The 17992-nt window shown below is 53.6% G+C and overlaps 2 protein-coding genes across 2 annotated transcripts; both read right to left on the bottom strand.

Annotated features, from left to right (window-relative positions):
- Nucleotides 1–296: 296 nt before the first annotated feature.
- On the bottom strand, nucleotides 297–7420 carry LOC100225196 (argininosuccinate lyase). The gene is made up of 16 exons (XM_012568696.5): nucleotides 7257–7420; nucleotides 5396–5590; nucleotides 5202–5285; nucleotides 4842–4898; nucleotides 4161–4258; nucleotides 3928–4005; nucleotides 3616–3693; nucleotides 3185–3237; nucleotides 2911–2973; nucleotides 2624–2738; nucleotides 1940–2024; nucleotides 1713–1772; nucleotides 1494–1577; nucleotides 1157–1237; nucleotides 958–1064; nucleotides 297–536 (listed from the first exon to the last, which is right to left on the bottom strand). Exons 1-16 carry the CDS (start codon nucleotides 7269–7271, stop codon nucleotides 386–388), a joined length of 1404 nt encoding a protein of 467 aa, XP_012424150.5. The 5' UTR covers nucleotides 7272–7420; the 3' UTR covers nucleotides 297–385.
- Nucleotides 7421–9656: 2236 nt separating this feature from the next.
- On the bottom strand, nucleotides 9657–17992 carry LOC100222299 (argininosuccinate lyase). The gene is made up of 17 exons (XM_030287966.4): nucleotides 17899–17992; nucleotides 16932–16994; nucleotides 15488–15682; nucleotides 14825–14908; nucleotides 14464–14520; nucleotides 14120–14217; nucleotides 13402–13479; nucleotides 13091–13168; nucleotides 12895–12947; nucleotides 12504–12566; nucleotides 12233–12347; nucleotides 11542–11626; nucleotides 11315–11374; nucleotides 11059–11142; nucleotides 10780–10860; nucleotides 10317–10423; nucleotides 9657–9896 (listed from the first exon to the last, which is right to left on the bottom strand). Exons 2-17 carry the CDS (start codon nucleotides 16941–16943, stop codon nucleotides 9746–9748), a joined length of 1401 nt encoding a protein of 466 aa, XP_030143826.1. The 5' UTR covers nucleotides 16944–16994; nucleotides 17899–17992; the 3' UTR covers nucleotides 9657–9745.

Raw genomic sequence — 17992 nt, 5'->3', positions numbered from 1 at the left:
GGGATGATGATTCCACCTCCCTGTGCAACCAGTTCTGATGTTTGGTCACCCTTTCTGGGAAGGAGTCCCTCCTCCTGATGTCCAACCTACACCTCCCTTAAGCACACCTTAGGTTTATTATTACTGCTTGCTTACTTTTGTTAATTTATTGCCTGCTTGCTCACTTCTATTTATTTTCAGTCACTTGCTGAAGTGTTAAGGTTAAAAGTTATTGGAAATGGCAAAAGAAGTGCTGGTGGCTTCTTGGGGAGAAGAGGGAGGGTGAGCTCTTGAAGAACCAAGACACAAGAGCAGGATTTCAGCGAACTACAGACACCCCAGTGTTTATTAACTCCAGCCCGTGGCACAGGCACACCGCTGCAGGCACAGCACCTCTCCCCACACTCTAGGCCTGCTCCTTGAGCCTCTTGAGCAGCTCCCGCAGCTGCTCGATCTGGGCGGACACGCTGCCCTTGGCGGTGCCGCCCGCGGCCGTGTACTGCTCCACGCTGCTCACCACGCTGAACACCTGCGCCACGTCGCTGCCAAACAGGGGGCTGGGGGCACAGGGGGGTGTCAGGGGGCTCTGGGCTGCCCCACGGGCCCAGTGCCTGTGGAGAGGCTGAGGGAGTGAGGATGGAGCCTTTTCCTGATGGGAAAAGCTCCTGAGCTTCTGCTGGCTCCAAGGGGACACCGAGGAACTTCAGAGCCAAACCCCTCTGGGGGTTTCCTGCTCAGGGCAGAGGTGTCTCCAGCCCCTCCCAAGAGCTCCTGCCCACACCCATGCCCATTCCACCCTGCTGGAGTGAATTGGAGGTGATGTTGTCCCCCTGCAGTGTTTCAGCCCCAGCAGGAGCAGCAGTGATAATCAGGACAGGAGGATGTTGAGGTGCAGCCCAGCCCAGGCACTTTGGGGAAGGCAGATCAGGGAGGCTGAGCCCTGCCTGTGCAGGGAAGTGAAATAACAGAGGCACAAACCTGATGCTCTTCAGGTCCTCCAGGCTGAGATTGTTGATGGTGATGCCTTTGGTCTCTGCCAGCTGGACAGCCTTGCCAGAGGCCATATGGGCTTGTCTGAAGGGCATCTGCAGGGGGAAGGGGACAGAGCAGATGGGACTCAGCTCAGTTCCTCTGCATCCAAAGAAATCCCAGCTCCAGCTCTCCCTCAGGCACTTACTCCCTTCCGAACCAGGTAGAGAGCCAGGTCAGTAGCCAACATGTCCGGGCTCAGCGCCCTCTCCATGCTCTCCTTGTTGATCTGCAGGAGAAGGATCCCAGGGACACATTACCATCAGCTCCTCCTTGGGGTATGTTAGTGGTCAGGGTGAGGGGAATTCATCTGGAGCTCTAAAAGAACTCTCTGAGCAGCTGGCAGAGGGGACCAAAATGAGCAGAGTGGGTGAGGCACTGAGGAGTTTTTATTTGGGAACAATCTGGAGTTCTGCTCTCTGTATTACTCACAGAATATGGACCATGATGATGTTGAATAGTGAGAGAACAAGAAGAATCCTTACCTGAAGGGTGGAAATCACTCCAGTGGCAACCTGGAGCACAGCATTCAGGGTGTCTACGACATCAAAGACAGCCTCCTTGTCCTCCTGTGTTGGAACATCGATGGAAATGGGTCTGAGTCAGCCTGGTGTAGCCCAAAAACCCCCCTGGCTGAGCAGCCCGGCTCTGCTGACTCCTCCAGCCAGCAGGAGAGATGGTGTGGAGGGGAACGAGGGCTTTACCTGCAGGTCCTTGTTGTAGGTGCTCGGGAGTCCTTTGAGGACCATGAGAATTGCAGCCAACTGCAGAGGGAAACAGGAGAGACAGGGAGTGAGGAACAGAGCAAAGCACAGCCCCAGGGCAGGGCCAGAACCCACAGCTCTCTACAAAGAAAGGACAAAGAAAAAGCAGATTTTCCATCCCAAACAGGAGCAGTTTCCTCTCCCTCCTTCTCCTTTTTGGGGCTCACCCGTCCGAACACTCGCCCGGCTTTGCTGCGGATCAGCTCCAGACTGTCGGGATTCTTCTTCTGAGGCATCAGGCTGCTGCCAGTGCTGGGTGGGACACGAGTGGAGTGCACTGATGAGCAAAACCCTCACCCATACACACACATCATCACTGACCCAGCCCTCCAAAAGCACTGTGTAGGACCCTCTTCCCTGTACTCCTGTTTAGAGTGTAGGAAATTAGTGAATTTACTGAGTTGCTCTTTGGTCCCACACAGTCTCAACTCTCACAGAGAAACTTAAAAGGGGCTCCCCCTCCAGGGTCTATCAGCAGGTCAGACTAAGTGTTAGTGTGACTTCAGTGAGGGAGGCTGTGACTGTGCCACCCTGCAGACAAGGAGTCTGTTGGGCTTGCAGACCCAGCCATGCAAGGGCTCTGGCAGCATTCCCAGCACAGGAGGAAGTTCTCTCTGCCAGCAGGTCCTGGACAGGAGTTGCTGGGCTAAACACAGACTTGCTTGAGTTAAGGGGATCAGAAATAAGTGACCATTGCTGAGGAATATTCACCCTGAGGCTGCCTTTGTGCCAGGCTCCTGATGCTGGGTCAGCCTTGTGCACAGACAGACCCCAATCACTGCCTCACCCAGCGAGGAGAGCTGAGGAGGAGAGGCTGAGGAAGGAGCTCTCTGCCCAGAGCTGAGACCTACCTGTAGGCATCAGAGAGGGTCAGGAAGCCAAACTCGCTGGTGCTGTAGATGATGAGATCCTCAGCCATCTTGCTGAGGTGGATCATCAGCAGGGTGGCAGCAGAGAGGAATTCCACTGCAGGGAAGGCAGGAAATCAGGAGGGGGAAAGGTGCTTGGACAGCCCAGGGAACCCTGAGTGAAGTTTTACTTTCTAGTGATGGATTTCAGTCCCCATATTAAAGAAGAGTGACTGGAAAGGTGTCAGGAGCTGCTTCCCTCACTGCTGGGAAGCTTTGGCTGTGCTTACCCACAAAGTCCCTCTCGCTGACGGCATCCATGCTGTTCAGGCTGATGGAAGCAAAGTCCAGCTCTGCAAGGAAAGGGATGGACACAGGAGGTCACACTGGCCCTGACAGGAGCCTGAATACACCAGGCTGACCCAGAGGAGGTGACCTTTTATCTATATATTACCCTCCATCCCCTTGTTCAAATGCTGCAACACATCCAAAATAACATTAGGACAATGTGCTGACGCTGCCCAAAATCCCAGATATTTTGAGTAGTCCCAGGGAGACATTTACCACTGCGCAGCATCTCTCTATCGATTCCCAGGGGGTTTCCAGCCAGAGCTCCACTGCCAGGGGAGAAAGAACCAGAAGTCACCCATGATATCCAAACTGATATCCAACAAAAACTGAGCTCTAGTGATGACATCTCTCTGAAGATTTTCCTCCCCCAGTTACCTTGGATTTCAAAGTGTGGTCTGAAGTTCAACAAACCCTTAACTCTGGACTAAACCAGGTTTTCCCTCCCAAACAGGAAGCCTTGTAATCCTTGATTTTAAAGAAGGGATAGAAAAATATTTCTGTGGTAAGAGTCCTTGGAGGGGCAAGCTGGGCTGCGGTGTCCATGGATGCGGTGTCCAGTGGCTCAGGGGATGGACAGATCTGCCTCTTGTCTTTATCTCAGAGCAAAGTGAGGGCTGCGGTTCACAATAAAAAATAAACTTTACCTTCCCAAAGGCAAGACATTGATCCTCCTCTTCACCTCTCCCAGGCGCTCAGAATCGCGGGTCAGAGCAACAGCATGGCTGGGGAAGGACAGGAGAGATGAAACAGGGAGATGAAGCTGGAAAATCTCCCACTCCAGCAGGTGAGAATGGTCAAAGGATGGGGAACAGGGAGTTCCCAATCCATGCTTGGATTCCCAGCTGGTCAGAGCACACTGGGAATTCCTGTTCCAGTTTGTGGGGCTCCCTCTGGGTTTTCTCCGCCCCTAGCTGTCCCCTCAGCAGAGCAGGGCCCCGAGGGTGGGAGGAGCTCACCTGAGCAAGAACTGGCTCCATCGGATGGGCTGAGCTTTCTGCAGGTGGGTGTAGCCAGGCAGGATCACATCGATTTCTCTGGGAGGGAAAGGGCAGAGAGGTGAGCAGCACAGAGCAGGGAGGGCAGGGCCACAGGAGATCCCGCAGCTACATAGTTACACAAGAAGCCTAGGAGTGTCCTGCCCCAAAAAGGCCAAAGTTATGGAAAACAGGGACTGTGAGAAAGAACTCACATGGCAGCACGTTCCACCAGGGTCTCAATGAGGCGCAGGAGGTGCGTGGAGATGATGGAGAGGGAATTCTTCATGAACAGCTTCAGGTCAGTCACAACCTGTGGGAGATTGGCCACAGCCAGGCCAAGCACAACAGGACAGATTTATTGAACAAATATTGCTCAGCAGAACTCCCTGGCACTGTTATCCCCTCCTGGTGCTGTGTGATGGGAAGGGAAATCTTCCTCCCATAAGGAGGAGGGATTTTCACAAATCAGTGACCTCCCTGGTCACTGATTTTGAAAGCTGTTGCTGCTTTCCATGGACAGAACCAAAATCTTTTCGTTTCAGTGGACTTGTCAGATATTGTCAAATTTGAAGCAGAAAATTCTTAACCAACACAAGCTGATCATCCTGAGGAAGACTGATCCTGAAAGATGTGTGCATGCAGACAGCAGAGTTCTGGAGGTTTCCAGAGATGTCAGTGGAATTTTGTGGTGTTTTACCAGCAGGATGCAGCCCTGCAGATCCCACTCCCCAAGGTGGATGAATCACTGTAGCATCATTCGTTTAAAGCCATCATTAATTTAAAGGGAATACAGGCTGGAGTGTGTCAGGGCATGAGAGAGATGGCATAAAAATATTCAATTAAATAACTGAGGTAGAGGAATAGAAAAGAAGAAGAAAAGATTCTGTCCATACCTGATCATTCCTGCTTCTGCCAGTGTGCAACTTCCCAGCCACGTCTCCAATCAGCTCCTGAGGACAAGAGCAGGATTTCTGTCAGGATCTCTGTGTTCTAAACAGGACAATCCACATGAGCACATCTCCCTGCCTGGAAGGGACTCAGCTCCAGGATCCTGTGAGTAACCATGGGATGTGTTCTGGGGAAGGGCAGCTTTGGTTCTGTGCTTGTACAGCCCAAAAAGGGGTGTGGAGACCCTTGTTTGTGCCCCAGGGGATTGAGTGCCAGCAGCTCTAAAGGGATTTCACAGAGGGACAGAGGGACAAGCCCTTAATGTCAGGCAGAGGATCAGGAAGAAGAGGCTGGAGGAGCCAAACCTTCAGCCTGCGCTCGTTGGCAGTGTGGATATCCTCATCAGTTTGTTTCAGCACAAAGACTCCTTTAGACCATTCCTCAGAGATCTGCAAACAGCAGAAACACCGGTCAGCCACAGGAGTTACCAAATCCAGGGAGGCTGCTCTCAGGTCAGGAGCCATTCCTTCACCTGACAGTTTTTGAAGGAAAGAAATACCTTTTCCAGGCCACCCAGGATCTTCTCCAGTTCAGTTTTAGACAGGATCCCAGACTTCTCCAAGGCTTTGGCATAAGCCATGCTCCCCTGGATGTCCACCTCAGACAGTCTCTGGTCATAGCTGATGGAAGCATTGAGCATCTCCATGATGGGATCTGTGCTTCCACTGAATCTTCCACCCCAAAGTTTATTCCCCTGAGAGAGAAAATAGTTAATTAAAGAGGCTTAATGACTTCAGATAAATCCTATGCAGTAAATAACATCCAGTGGTCCATTCATCTGATACAGAGCCTATGCTCAGCTCCTTTCAGTGTGACAGCACTGACCAGAAAGTGCCCTGGACTTCAGGATCTCTGGCAAGAGCTGGAGAACACATCACTGTCGGTGTTATTTGCCCCTGAGTTCCAAGGTCTGGCCCAGGAACACTCCAAGATATTTTACATCTCCAGGACTCTGCTGGGAGTCCTTGAAATTAATATCAAGGATGGATGAAACACCAGCACACATTTCTGTTTTGAGGCCTTGTAAAGGGAGGAAAAACTAAGAAGTCAGTAAGATTAAAGTGAAATTAATATCCTCTAAATCTTTTCAGTGCTGTTTAACTAACAATTCTTTGATTGACAAAGAGCTGTGGGCCAGCACAGAAACAAAAGTGGGGTTTTCCCATCCAAGTCAGGATTCCTGAGGTGACCTCAGCCCCTGGAATGTGTCACTCACTTCAGGGGTGACCAAAGGCTTGTGCAGGGTTCCAGCTGTGCCCACAGCAAGGCGTGTCCTGTGTGGAAGCTTCTCCAGCAGTGATTCAGAGCCTGGCTGACCTCACCTGAGCTGTGTCAGCTCAGAAGCCTTTTTCTTGTCCAGATAAGACAACCTGAGAAGTTTTCATTCTGCCAAGCTTGCAGTGAAGTGGGTAAGACTTTTACTTGGGCAGAGACAATTTATCCAAGATTTCAAAAGCAACTTTCCAGTGCTACCAGGCACAAAAAGGAATTGGAGGCCACCTGAAGGAAGGGACTAAATAAAACTGCATTGCAGAGTGGATAATTACTAATCTACTTGATTCTTTAAACACCACTGGCAAGTTTCTTCTCATGCTGGTCATTGTAACTACCATGGACAGCAAGGAGCTGGCAGGACAGCTGGAAGCTGATCTGTGCCAGGGCTTTAGCAGCCAGACAAAACACTGTTGAGTAACCTTAAAAATGTTTTCCCTGGTGACTGTTTCCATGTCCCTGTGCCTGAAAGGACAACAGGAGAGAGCCTGCAGAAGTGAGGGTGTAGCCATGTGTAAAAGGCAGCGTTGTTAGAAAGCTGGGGGAAGGCAGAGAGGGGAATCAGAATTGAAAAAGAAGTGTTAGAACTTCTCAACACTCATTTGGTTCACTCAGGAGCAAAATTAATGCTAAATTAAAGGCCATTCTCAGCACTGGGGACCAGGAGTATCCCAGCATTTAAATATTCCCATCAAAGCAAGAAGGATGTCAGCAGAAACATTGCAGCACCCACATTTACAGTCCAGAAATCAAAGCTGAAATGTTCATTTTAGGCATCTCCAGGACTCTTTGGAGCTGTGGCTGTGCAGCCTGGCAATGACAAACTGCCTGGAACGTGGAGCAGCGATTTGGAGAGCAAAAAGTGAACTCGCCAGGATGCCCGGCCACGTCAGGGCAGGGAAGGAAACTGAAAATGCAGCTTTTGTGCCGAGCAGTGTTTTCACAAGCTGCTGGGAAGTGCCGGAGCGTGAGTCCCGGGCACAAGTATCAGCCTTTCCCAGGAGACAGAGGCAGGACCGCGGAGGCCCCGGGGCAGCTCCGCTCGGCTGAGCGCCCCCGACAGCCCCGGGGAAGCAAAGTTCGCTCACCTCGGCTGCTGCCATCGCGGCTCCGTGCGCGCTGCGGGGCGGCTCCGGGCACGGTCCGGTCCCGATCCCGGTCACAGTCACGATCCCGATCCCAGAGCCACTCCCGGTTCCGATCCCAGCTCCAATCCCGGTCCCAGTCCCAGCTCCGGTCCCGATCCCGATCCCGGTCACAGTCACAGTCCCAGCTCCAATCCCGATCCCGGTCACAGTCCTGGTCCCGATCCCGATCCTGGTCACAGTCACAGTCCCAGCTCCAATCCCGATCCCGGTCACAGTCCTGGTCCCAATCCCAATCCTGGTCACAGTCACGATCCCAGATCCGGTCCCGATTCCAACTCCAAACCCGGTCTCTGTCCCAGCTGCAATCCCGGTCCCGATCCCGATCCCAATCCCAGCTCCGGTTCTGATCCCAGCTCTGTCCCGATCCTGATCCCAGCTCCAATCTCTATCCTAGCTCCACTCCCGGGCCCAGCTCCAATCTCGGCTCCGATCCTAGCTGCAATCCTGGTCCCGATCCCAGCTGGATTCCTGGTCCCGATCCCAGCCTCTGTACTGGTCCCAGCTGCAATCTTGGTCCCGGTCCCGATCCCGGTCCCAGCTCCAGTCCCGCCGCGCTCCCGGCGCTCCCGCAGCTCGTCCCGCCCGCCGGGGCGGGGAGTCCCCGGGCCAGCCCCGCTCCCGGTGCTGCTGGGCCGGGGCACGGCTTGTCCCGGTGCCAGCCCCGCTCCCGGTGCTGCTGGGCCGGGGCACGGCTTGTCCCGGTGCCAGCCCCGCTCCCGGTGCTGCCGGGCCGGGGCACGGCTCGTCCCGGTGCCAGCCCCGCTCCCGGTGCTGCTGGGCAGGGGCACGGCTTGTCCCGGTGCCTCACAGCACGCTCAGGAGCGGCATCCCAGTTTTCTTGTATCTTTTCGGGGTACAGAACAAGGCTCAGACTCTGTAGGTAGCCAGCAATTAGTTCACTGCTTCTCAAATATTTCCACCATGATTATTTCTTTTTCAGACTTGCACAGACCATCACACTGTCTGCACTGAGAAAAACTCTGAACTATTTTGTTGCCAGGTTCCTTCTTCTTCTGGAGCCACCCACTTTTAATGTTTCTTTTTTTCATGTTCATCCTTTATGGATGTCCATACTCCAGCTTTGACAGGAGGTTTGGGAGAATGGTGAGCACGAGATTTACATCCAGAACGAGCCAGCTGATAACGAGCCCAAGTGAATTCCTGGCTCAAATGCCTTCCTGTGGCCTGTAATGAGCAGGGGTTTGAGACCAAAACCCAGATTCCAATGAGTCAGAGGATGATGGTGAAAGTCACCGTGGACCGCACTCTGTAATGTCTGTGGAGCTCCACTGGCCCCTCCAATCTAAAATATTTCACAATTTTAAGAAAAGGATGGATGGGTGGGGAGTACCAGTGACTGTAAACTACTTATTTGAGTAAGAGACTAAAATGTGGTAATCTGCTGCTTCCCTTTTCCTTTCATTTTGGCCCTGTGTCACCAGCACTGGCCATGAGGTACAATGCCAGACTTTTGCTGCTGGGAGCAAGAGAAAATCTGTTCAGCTGAGGATCTGAAGAGAAGGAACGAGAAGATACAAACAGGGAAAATAAGGGGAGTGGCATGAATCAAGAAAGTTTATGGGAAGAAAAAGAACTGTGAGGGGGCAATGACAAAATCTCTGTTCTTCTGACTGCAGGGGTTGAGTATTGCTGTTACCTGTGGCTTTCTCATTCCTTTAACCTGGTAGCTGAGTGTGCAAAAGTGATTTCCTGGCCAGATGACCAGTCTGGAGAGTGAGACATGAGCCAAAACAGGAACACAGCAAGAAGGAAAGGAGCAAACACAAAGGAGGTTTGTGGAAAGGTAATTGAAAGGTGCTGTTTAAATGCCAAGAGAATAGATTTATTTTAAGGCCAGAATAAGGAGGGATTGAGAGTGGTGAGAAATTGGAAAAGGGGAATTTGGCTGTTGCTGATCCTTCTTCCATGTGTTAGAAGTACAAATGCTCCAAAGGTGCAAGCACTCTGTGTCTCCTGGGGTACTTTGGATGGAGATCTAGCTGCTGGCCGTTTGTCCTGCCCGTGCTGCACTCCTTGCCCCAAACTTGGTGAGGCAACACCTTTGTTATTTCTGTTCCCTGCGTGTGTTCCCGACCTGCAACTCTGAGTCAACAATGTGCTGCTGCCTCAGCATGGGGAGAAGGGGCTGAGCAAAACTCCAGCTTTGCAAGGCTGGGTGGGAAAGGAATTTTGCTGAGTAAAAATGGACAATCCCCATCTGCCAGCCTCCCCTGCAAGAGACACATCCCCTGTGAGAAGGGAGAAAAACCCAAATCCTTTCAAACCTGGGCTGAGCTCAGCCCATCCTCAATCCCGAAGAACCAAGACACAAGAGCAGGATTTCAGCGAACTACAGACACCCCAGTGTTTATTAACTCCAGCCCGTGGCACAGGCACACCGCTGCAGGCACGGCACCTCTCCCCACACTCTAGGCCTGCTCCTTGAGCCTCTTGAGCAGCTCCCGCAGCTGCTCGATCTGGGCGGACACGCTGCCCTTGGCGGTGCCGCCCGCGGCCGTGTACTGCTCCACGCTGCTCACCACGCTGAACACCTGCGCCACGTCGCTGCCAAACAGGGGGCTGGGGGCACAGGGGGTGTCAGGGGGCTCTGGGCTGCTCCACGGGCCCAGTGCCTGTGGAGAGGCTGAGGGAGTGAGGATGGAGCCTTTTCCCGAGGGGAAAAGCTCCTGAGCTTCTGCTGGCTCCAAGGGGACACAGAGGAACTTCAGAGCCAAACCCCTCTGGGGGTTTCCTGCTCAGGGCAGAGGTGTCTCCAGCCCCTCCCGAGAGCTCCTGCCCACACCCGTGCCCATTCCACCCTGCTGGAGTGAATTGGAGGTGATGTTGTCCCCCTGCAGTGTTTCAGCCCCAGCAGGAGCAGCAGTGATATTCAGGACAGGAGGATGTTGAGGTGCAGCCCAGCCCAGGCACTTTGGGGAAGGCAGATCAGGGAGGCTGAGCCCTGCCTGTGCAGGGAAGTGAAATAACAGAGGCACAAACCTGATGCTCTTCAGGTCCTCCAGGCTGAGATTGTTGATGGTGATGCCTTTGGTCTCGGCGAGGTGGACGGCCTTGCCAGCAGCGATGTGGGCTTGTCTGAAGGGCATCTGCAGGGGGAAGCAGAGGTGGCAGTCAGTGACCAGGCAGCTGGGCTGATTTTCCATCAGGAAAATGCATGTGCTACTTTTTTGGCTGGCCTGTTTCCCTGTAGAGCATTGCAAGCTGAATCTGGCAGTGCTGGGGTGGAAGAGGGAAGGATTTAGGAATAAATTATGATCAAGTAATTTGGGTGTAAATTCCTATGGAATCCCCCAGGTAGCACTGCTTGATATGCATGTAAAGGATGTGTTTTCAGCTTTTATGGTTGTTGACTGCTCATCACCCTGGGGCCTCATCCCAGCTCCTCACTGAGCAGTTCTGCATCCAAGGAAATCCCAGCTCCAGGTTTCCCTCTGGCACTTACTCCTTTATGAACCAAGTAGAGAGCCAGGTCAGATGACAGGATCTCAGGGCTCAGTGCCTTCTCCATGTTCTCCTTGTTGATCTGCAGAAAGGAGAGGCAGAGGGAGATGTTATCTATCATCAGCTCCTCTTCAGGACACATTAGCTCTAAGTGGGACCGAAATGAGCAGAGTGGGTGAGGCACTGAAGAATTTTCACTTCAGGACCAGTCTGGAGCCCTGTCCCCTGTGTTACTCACAGAATGTGCTCTATGTTCAATACTTAAAAGATGAAGCTTTACCTGGAGGGTGGAAATCACTCCAGTGGCAACCTGGAGCACAGCATTCAGGGTGTCTACAACATCAAAAACAGCCTCCTTGTCCTCCTGTGTTGGAACAGTGATGGAAATGGCTCTGAGCCAGCCTGGTGCAGCCCAAAAACCCCCCAGGCTGGGCAGCCCAGGCAGCAGAGCAGGGATGGAGTGCAGGGACAGCACAAAGGCAGGGGATGACTGTGTCTGCTCAGAGAGATGGTGTGGAGGGGAACAAGGGCTTTACCTGCAGGTCCTTGTTGTAGGTGCTCGGGAGTCCTTTGAGGACCATGAGAATTGCAGCCAACTGCAGAGAGAAACAGGAGAGACAGGGAGTGAGGAACAGAGCAAAGCACAGCCCCAGGGCAGGGCCAGAACCCACAGCTCTCTACAATGAAAAGACAAAGAAAAAGCAGATTTTCCATCCCAAACAGGAGCAGTTTCCTCTCCCTCCTCCTCCTTTTTGGGGCTCACCCGTCCGAACACTCGCCCGGCTTTGCTGCGGATCAGCTCCAGACTGTCGGGATTCTTCTTCTGAGGCATCAGGCTGCTGCCAGAGCTGCAGGAAAGGTGTGTGGAGTGCACTGGTGAGCAAAACTCTCTGGCTGAAATCCCTGTTCCTGCCCTCTGAAAGGAACCTCTAAATCCCCTTTCCTTGTACTCCTCTTTAGCGTGTAGGAAATCAGTGAACTGAGGGTGACGAGTTTCTCATGTTCCCCACAGCAAAGCCTTTGGTTTTGCACCTTGTCTGGAGCTCCCACACATTCCCACCTCTCACAGAGAAAGGAAAAGCCTCCAGGCCACTGCAGAGGTGGTGTCAGCAGGCCAGGCTAAGTGAGGGAGGCTGTGGCTGTGCCACCCTGCAGACAAGGAGTCTGTTGGGATTGCAGACCCAGCCATGCAAGGGCTCTGGCAGCATTCCCAGCACAGGAGGAAGTTCTCTCTGCCAGCAGGTCCTGGACAGGAGTTGCTGGGCTAAACACAGACTTGCTTGAGTTAAGGGGATCAGAAATAAGTGACCATTGCTGAGGAATATTCACCCTGAGGCTGTCTTTGTGCCAGGCTCCTGATGCTGGGTCAGCCTCGTGCACAGACAGACCCCAACCACTGCCTCACCCAGCAAGGAGAGCTGAGGAGGATTCCTCACCAGAGACCAAAAACCTACCAGTAGGTATCAGAGAGGGTCAGGAAGCCAAACTCGCTGGTGCTGTAGATGATGAGATCCTCAGCCATCTTGCTGAGGTGGATCATCAGCAGGGTGGCAGCAGAGAGGAATTCCACTGCAGGGAAGGCAGGAAATCAGGAGGGGGAAAGGTGCTTGGACAGCCCAGGGAACCCTGAGAGAGGTTTTACTTCCTCGTGATGGATTTCAGTCCCTTATTAAAGAAGGGTAACTGGAAAGGTGTCAGGAGCTGGGAAGCTTTGGCTGTGCTTACCCACAAAGTCCCTCTCGCTGACGGCATCCATGCTGTTCAGGCTGATGGAAGCAAAGTCCAGCTCTGCAAGGAAGGGGATGGACACAGGAGGTCACACTGGCCCTGACAGGAGCCTGAATACACCAGGCTGACCCAGAGGAGTTAACTGTGAGCCCTTGAGCAGTCCCAGGAAGACAAACATGTTTAGTGGGGTTTTTGTTATGATCCCAGATAGGCAGAGTGAAGCAGAGGCTGCTCTTCCTCCCACCTCACTGGCACTGCCTGTCTCTCTGCAGCAAAAATCCTGGAAAATGAAGGGCTCTGGCTCCAGGATGGGGCACTGTGGTGCCATTCCCTCCCTCCCAGGTGTGACAGGTACCCCCATGCCCCTCAGGCCCAGGACAACATTTACCACTGCGCAGCATCTCTCTATCGATTTCCAGGGGGTTTCCAGCCAGAGCTCCACTGCCAGGGGAGAAAGAAAGAGAAATCAAGCAATCCTCCTTTCCTGTCCATCCAAACCTGAGCTTTGGGAAGCAGGGAAGGCACCCTTAAAGTCTTTGCAGAGCAAAGCAAGGCCCAGTGATCACACACACAGTAGATCTTACCTTCCCAAAGGCAAGACATTGATCCTCCTCTTCACCTCTCCCAGGCGCTCAGAATCGCGGGTCAGAGCAACAGCATGGCTGGGGAAGGACAGGAGAGATGAACAGGGAGATGAAGCTGGAAAATCTCCCACTCCAGGAGATGAGAATGGTCAAAGGATGGGGAACAGGGAGTTCCCAATCCATGCTTGGATTCCCAGCTGGTCAGAGCACACTGGGAATTCCTGTTCCAGTCTGTGGGGCTCCCTCTGGTTTGTCACCACCCCTAGCTGTCCCCTCAGCAGAGCAGGGCCCCGAGGGTGGGAGGAGCTCACCTGAGCAAGAACTGGCTCCATCGGATGGGCTGAGCTTTCTGCAGGTGGGTGTAGCCAGGCAGGATCACATCGATTTCTCTGGGAGGGAAAGGGCAGAGAGGTGAGCAGCAGAGAGCAGGGAGGGCAGGAACAGGGACAGTGACACACCAGAGCTCCTGGCAAGGTCACAAACTGAGCATCTTTAGCCTGTGTTGTGCTGACACTGATCCATCTCCTGACAGCCTCCAAGCCAAGCACACTGGTTTTAGCTGTTCCAGAGTAGTGAATCTGCCCTGGGTCTCCCTGGAAAGTTGCCTGGAGCAGAACCCCTCTGTGGCAGGCAAGGATTCCTCAGCCCACCTCAGGTGTGAAGTGTGAGGAGCAGAGCTAGGCAGGGAGGTAACACAGCTGAGCTTTTGTCCTACAGAAAAACCTGAAACATCTTGTCCACTCCTTCAGATGGCTTTGGTGCCTTACAAAATATTTTATGGACCTCCCACCTCAACTCCTTTGCCAGGCATGGAGGAAAGTTTCTCTGAGGGTTGAGAAATTCTGTGAAGTGAACTCTGAAGAAAAAAGGGCTGTTGTGTCCCCTGGGCTACCCCAAACTGCCTGGCTGTAACTTCCTGCACAGGAGACCCTGCTGCTGCCCACTGGGGTCAGACAAAGGACAAACCAAAATGCCTTGCCCCTAAAAGGCCAAAGTTATAGAAAATAGGGACTGTGATAAAGGACTCACATGGCAGCACGTTCCACCAGGGTCTTAATGAGCTGCAGGAGGTGCGTGGAGATGATGGAGAGAGAATTCTTCATGAACAGCTTCAGGTCAGTCACAACCTGTGAGAGATTGGCCACATTCAGGCCACAAAAAATGTCACATATACAGTCACAGCAAGGCAAACCCCTCCTGGTGCTGTGTGATGGGAGTGTGCATCTTCTTCTCATCATTTGGTCGCATTTCTGTGGTAATGTCAGCATTTCTTGCTCTCCAGGAAGAGATCCAGAGGCCACTCTGGGCTGAGGTCTCCTGAAGTGAGGTAGAGGAGGAATACAAAAGGAGAAACAAAAAGATTCTGTCCATACCTGATCATTCCTGCTTCTGCCAGTGTGCAACTTCCCAGCCACGTCTCCAATCAGCTCCTGAGGACAAGAGCAGGATTTCTGTCAGGATCTCTGTGTTCTAAACAGGACAATCCACATGAGCACGTCTCCCTGCCTGGAAGGGACTCAGCTCCAGGATCTTGTGAGTAACCATGGGATGTGTTCTGGGGAAGGGCAGCTTTGGGTTCTGTGCTTGTACAGTCTAAAAAGGGGTGTGGAGACCCTTGTTTGTGCCCCAGGGGATTGAGTGCCAGCAGCTCTAGAGGGATTTCACAGAGGAACAGAGGGACAAGCCCTTAATGTCAGGCAGAGGATCAGGAAGAAGAGGCTGGAGGAGCCAAACCTTCAGCCTGCGCTCATTGGCAGTGTGGATATCCTCATCAGTCTGGATCACACCAAAGACTCCTTTGGACCATTCCTCAGAGATCTGCAAACAGCAGAAGCATCACAGTTAGTCTGCTGTGTCTGGGGCTGTGAGTGTCCCCAGCAAACCCCAGCTCCTGGCATTCCCAGGAGTCTCGTGCAAACTCTGGCATTCAGGCTGCTCACTGCATCCTGATATTCCATACTGTTGGTGGGATTCACCTCCCCGTCCATGATAATCCTGCAGAGTTATGGAGGATTTAAGCATTAGAAGGAAAAATTGAGCTTAAATGTCAGTGATTTCTTTAGTGTCTTCCACAAAGCTTTTGCTATAAAACATTGCACAGACTCCAGGGTGGGTGAACAACAATGGATATTTTATAAAAGCACTTCTCTGCTGCCTCCTCTTCGCCCCTACACCTGCTATGCATTTCTTCCTGCCAAGCTGGGCAGCCAGACTCAAAATTCCACATGGCAGCAGGAAAAGGATGTTCTTACTTCACACTGCAATGTTTCCTAGTGACTGCTCAGTCTGAAGAGGACATGAGGACATTTACAGGCACTCTTTAAAACAGCAAGTTGCTGTCAGGTAAGGAAAGATTCATTCCAACACACACAAGAGGTGTGTGAAGGGAATAAATACCTTTTCCAGGCCACTCAGGATCTTCTCCAGCTCAGTTTTGGACAGAATTCCAGCCTTCTCCAAGGCTTTGGCATAAGCCATGCTTCCCTGGATGTCCACCTCAGACAGTCTCTGATCAACAGTAATGGAAGCGCTGAGCATCTCCATGATGGGATCTGTGCTCCCCACAAACCTTCCTGCCATCATTTTGTCCCCCTGCAAGAAATGAAGGGAAGAGACATAGATTTATGGATATATCCCCTAAAAATCAGTTCGTGTCCATCTCAATCAAAGAAAAATCTCAAAATCTCAAAAGATCTTTATCAAGGTAAAACTGAGGAGCATCTCAGGAATGGTTTTATTCAGTCTGTACCAGTAAAACCTTGGACTTAGAGCATGTCACTTTCACTAGAATTTAGCCCTGAGGTTACAGGTCTGGCTTGGGGATCCTCCAAGATATTTGGCATCTGCAGGACTTTCTGAAAATAAGCATCAGGGCATGTGGTGCAAGACCAGCATGGAACTCTCTTTAAAGGTAGTTGCTGATCTCTGACCCTTTGAGGGACTCCTGACCAAAAAAAAAAAAAAAAAAAAAGAGTCAGGGGTACAGTGAAAACTGTTCTCTGATCCTTTAAATACTAAAAAAATCCCACTTTTTTTTTAGGGAGACTAGAAGAAAATAAGAAAATATTCAGTTGACAAGGAGCTGTGGGCCAGCACAAACCACATGCCCTAAAACACTCCTATAGCTGTGAAGTGTCTGAAGTTACGCTTTGAAGCAGCTCCAGAGCCCCCGACGTTGTCACACAAAATTAGGATAAAAACGGCAAAGGAGCAGGTTGCAGAAAGGGAGGCTCGGGTGCCTTTCAGTGTTACAAATATTCGAATGAGATTAAAAGGGACGAGAAAAGCCCCAAGCAGCCCCAGAAGGGCTCGGCGGAGCTACTACCATGGACAGCGGGCAGGGACCGCGACAGCAGCGGCGCTTTCCCGAAGGATTGGCGCAGGGAAGGGCAGGAGGGAGCTGCGGGGGCAGGATGAAGGCTCGGGGTGAGGGAGCTCTGAGCTTGTCCGCGAGGGGGAAATGGGGAAAAACCCCAAAGTTTTACACCCCGTGGTGGGCAGAGGGGGCAGGGAGTGAATGGTGCTGCTGGGAGGAAGGGCTGAGGTGGGAAGAGGTGTCCAGGTAATATTCACTGCCGGGATCAGAGGTGGGACGGTGGCTTATTGCAGCAAAGACGTTCGCTGTGCCCTTTTTCATTGAAAACCAAGGAAAACCACTCACAGAATCATTAGGGTTGGAAAAGACCTCCAAGATGAGCGATTCAACACTGCCAGGACCACCCCTAACCCACGTCCCTCAGGACCACACGGTCACCTTTCCTGAACCTTCCCAGGGATGCCGATCCCACCCGTTCCAAACGGAGCAGAGAAGGACCCGGAGCAAAGCCAAGCTCCCCCTCACCTCGGCTGCCATTTCGGACGATGTTTCTCTCGTTTGTGCAGCGATCCTGGCACTTGGTGCAACCTGCGGGACAGCGAGGAGATGCTCAGCTGTGCGCCGTGTGCGCTCCCGGTTCCCTGGGCATCACTCCAGGTGCGCTCCCGGTTCCCCGGGCATCACTCCCTGCCCCGCTCCCGGTGCGCTCCCAAGTCCCCAGGCACCGCTCCAGATGCGCTCTCAACCGGTTCCCTGGGCATCACTCCAGATGCGCTCCCGGTTCCATGGGCATCACTCCCTGCCCCGCTCCCGGTGCTCTCTCGGTTCCCCCGGCACCAGTCCCGGTGCGCTCCCGGTTCCCTGGGCATCACTTCAGGTGCGCTCCTGGTTCCATGAGCATCATTCCCTGCCCCGCTCCCGGTGCTCTCTCGGTTCCCCCGGCACCGTTCCTGGTGCGCTCCCGGTTCTCCAGGCATCGCTCCTGATGCACTCCCTGTTCCCCGGGGCATGGCTCCCTGTCCCTCTCCCGGTGCGCTCCGGTTCCCCGGGGCACAGCTCCCTGTCCCGTTCCCGGTGCGCTCCCGGTTCCCCAGGGCACGGCTCCCTGCCCCTCTCCCGGTGCGCTCCCGGTTCCCCAGGGCACGGCTCCCTGCCCCTCTCCCGGTGCGCTCCCGGTTCCCCGGGGCACGGCTCCCTGCCCCTCTCCCGGTGCGCTCCCGGTTTCCCGGGGCACGGCTCCCTGTCCCTCTCCCGGTGCGCTCCCGGTTCCCCGGGCATCACTCCCAGTGCGCTCCCGGTGCGCTCCCGGTGCGCTCCCGGTTCCCTGGGCATTGCTCCCGGTGCGCTCCCGGTTCCCCGGGGCACGGCTCCCTGTCCCTCTCCCGGTGCGCTCCCGGTTCCCCGGGCATCGCTCCCGGTGCGCTCCCGGTTCCCCGGGGCACGGCTCCCTGTCCCTCTCCCGGTGCGCTCCGGTTCCCCGGGCACCGCTCACCTGCTCCGCACGCAGCCCCGGCCGCTCTGTGGCTCGCTGCTCCCCGGCCCCGCTGCCCCGCTTTTACAGCCCCCGGCTCGGGGCTGGCGGCTCG

Source organism: Taeniopygia guttata, chromosome 19, assembly GCF_048771995.1.
Source record: "Taeniopygia guttata chromosome 19, bTaeGut7.mat, whole genome shotgun sequence".
Classification (NCBI taxonomy): Eukaryota; Metazoa; Chordata; class Aves; order Passeriformes; family Estrildidae; genus Taeniopygia; species Taeniopygia guttata.
The sequence above is the reverse complement of the archived record's forward strand: the minus strand, read 5'-3'. Positions and strand labels throughout refer to the sequence as shown.

Excerpts from the sequence above, each read along its gene's own strand:
- LOC100225196 (XM_012568696.5), bottom strand. Across the intron at positions 1,773-1,939 it reads CCGGGCGAGTGTTCGGACGG|TTGGCTGCAATTCTCATGGT; the intron begins GTGAGCCCCAAA and ends TTCCCTCTGCAG. Across the intron at positions 1,238-1,493 it reads GAGTGATTTCCACCCTTCAG|ATCAACAAGGAGAGCATGGA; the intron begins GTAAGGATTCTT and ends CTTCTCCTGCAG.
- LOC100222299 (XM_030287966.4), bottom strand. Across the intron at positions 12,567-12,894 it reads TAGAGAGATGCTGCGCAGTG|AGCTGGACTTTGCTTCCATC; the intron begins GTAAATGTTGTC and ends CCTTCCTTGCAG. Across the intron at positions 11,375-11,541 it reads CCGGGCGAGTGTTCGGACGG|TTGGCTGCAATTCTCATGGT; the intron begins GTGAGCCCCAAA and ends TTCTCTCTGCAG.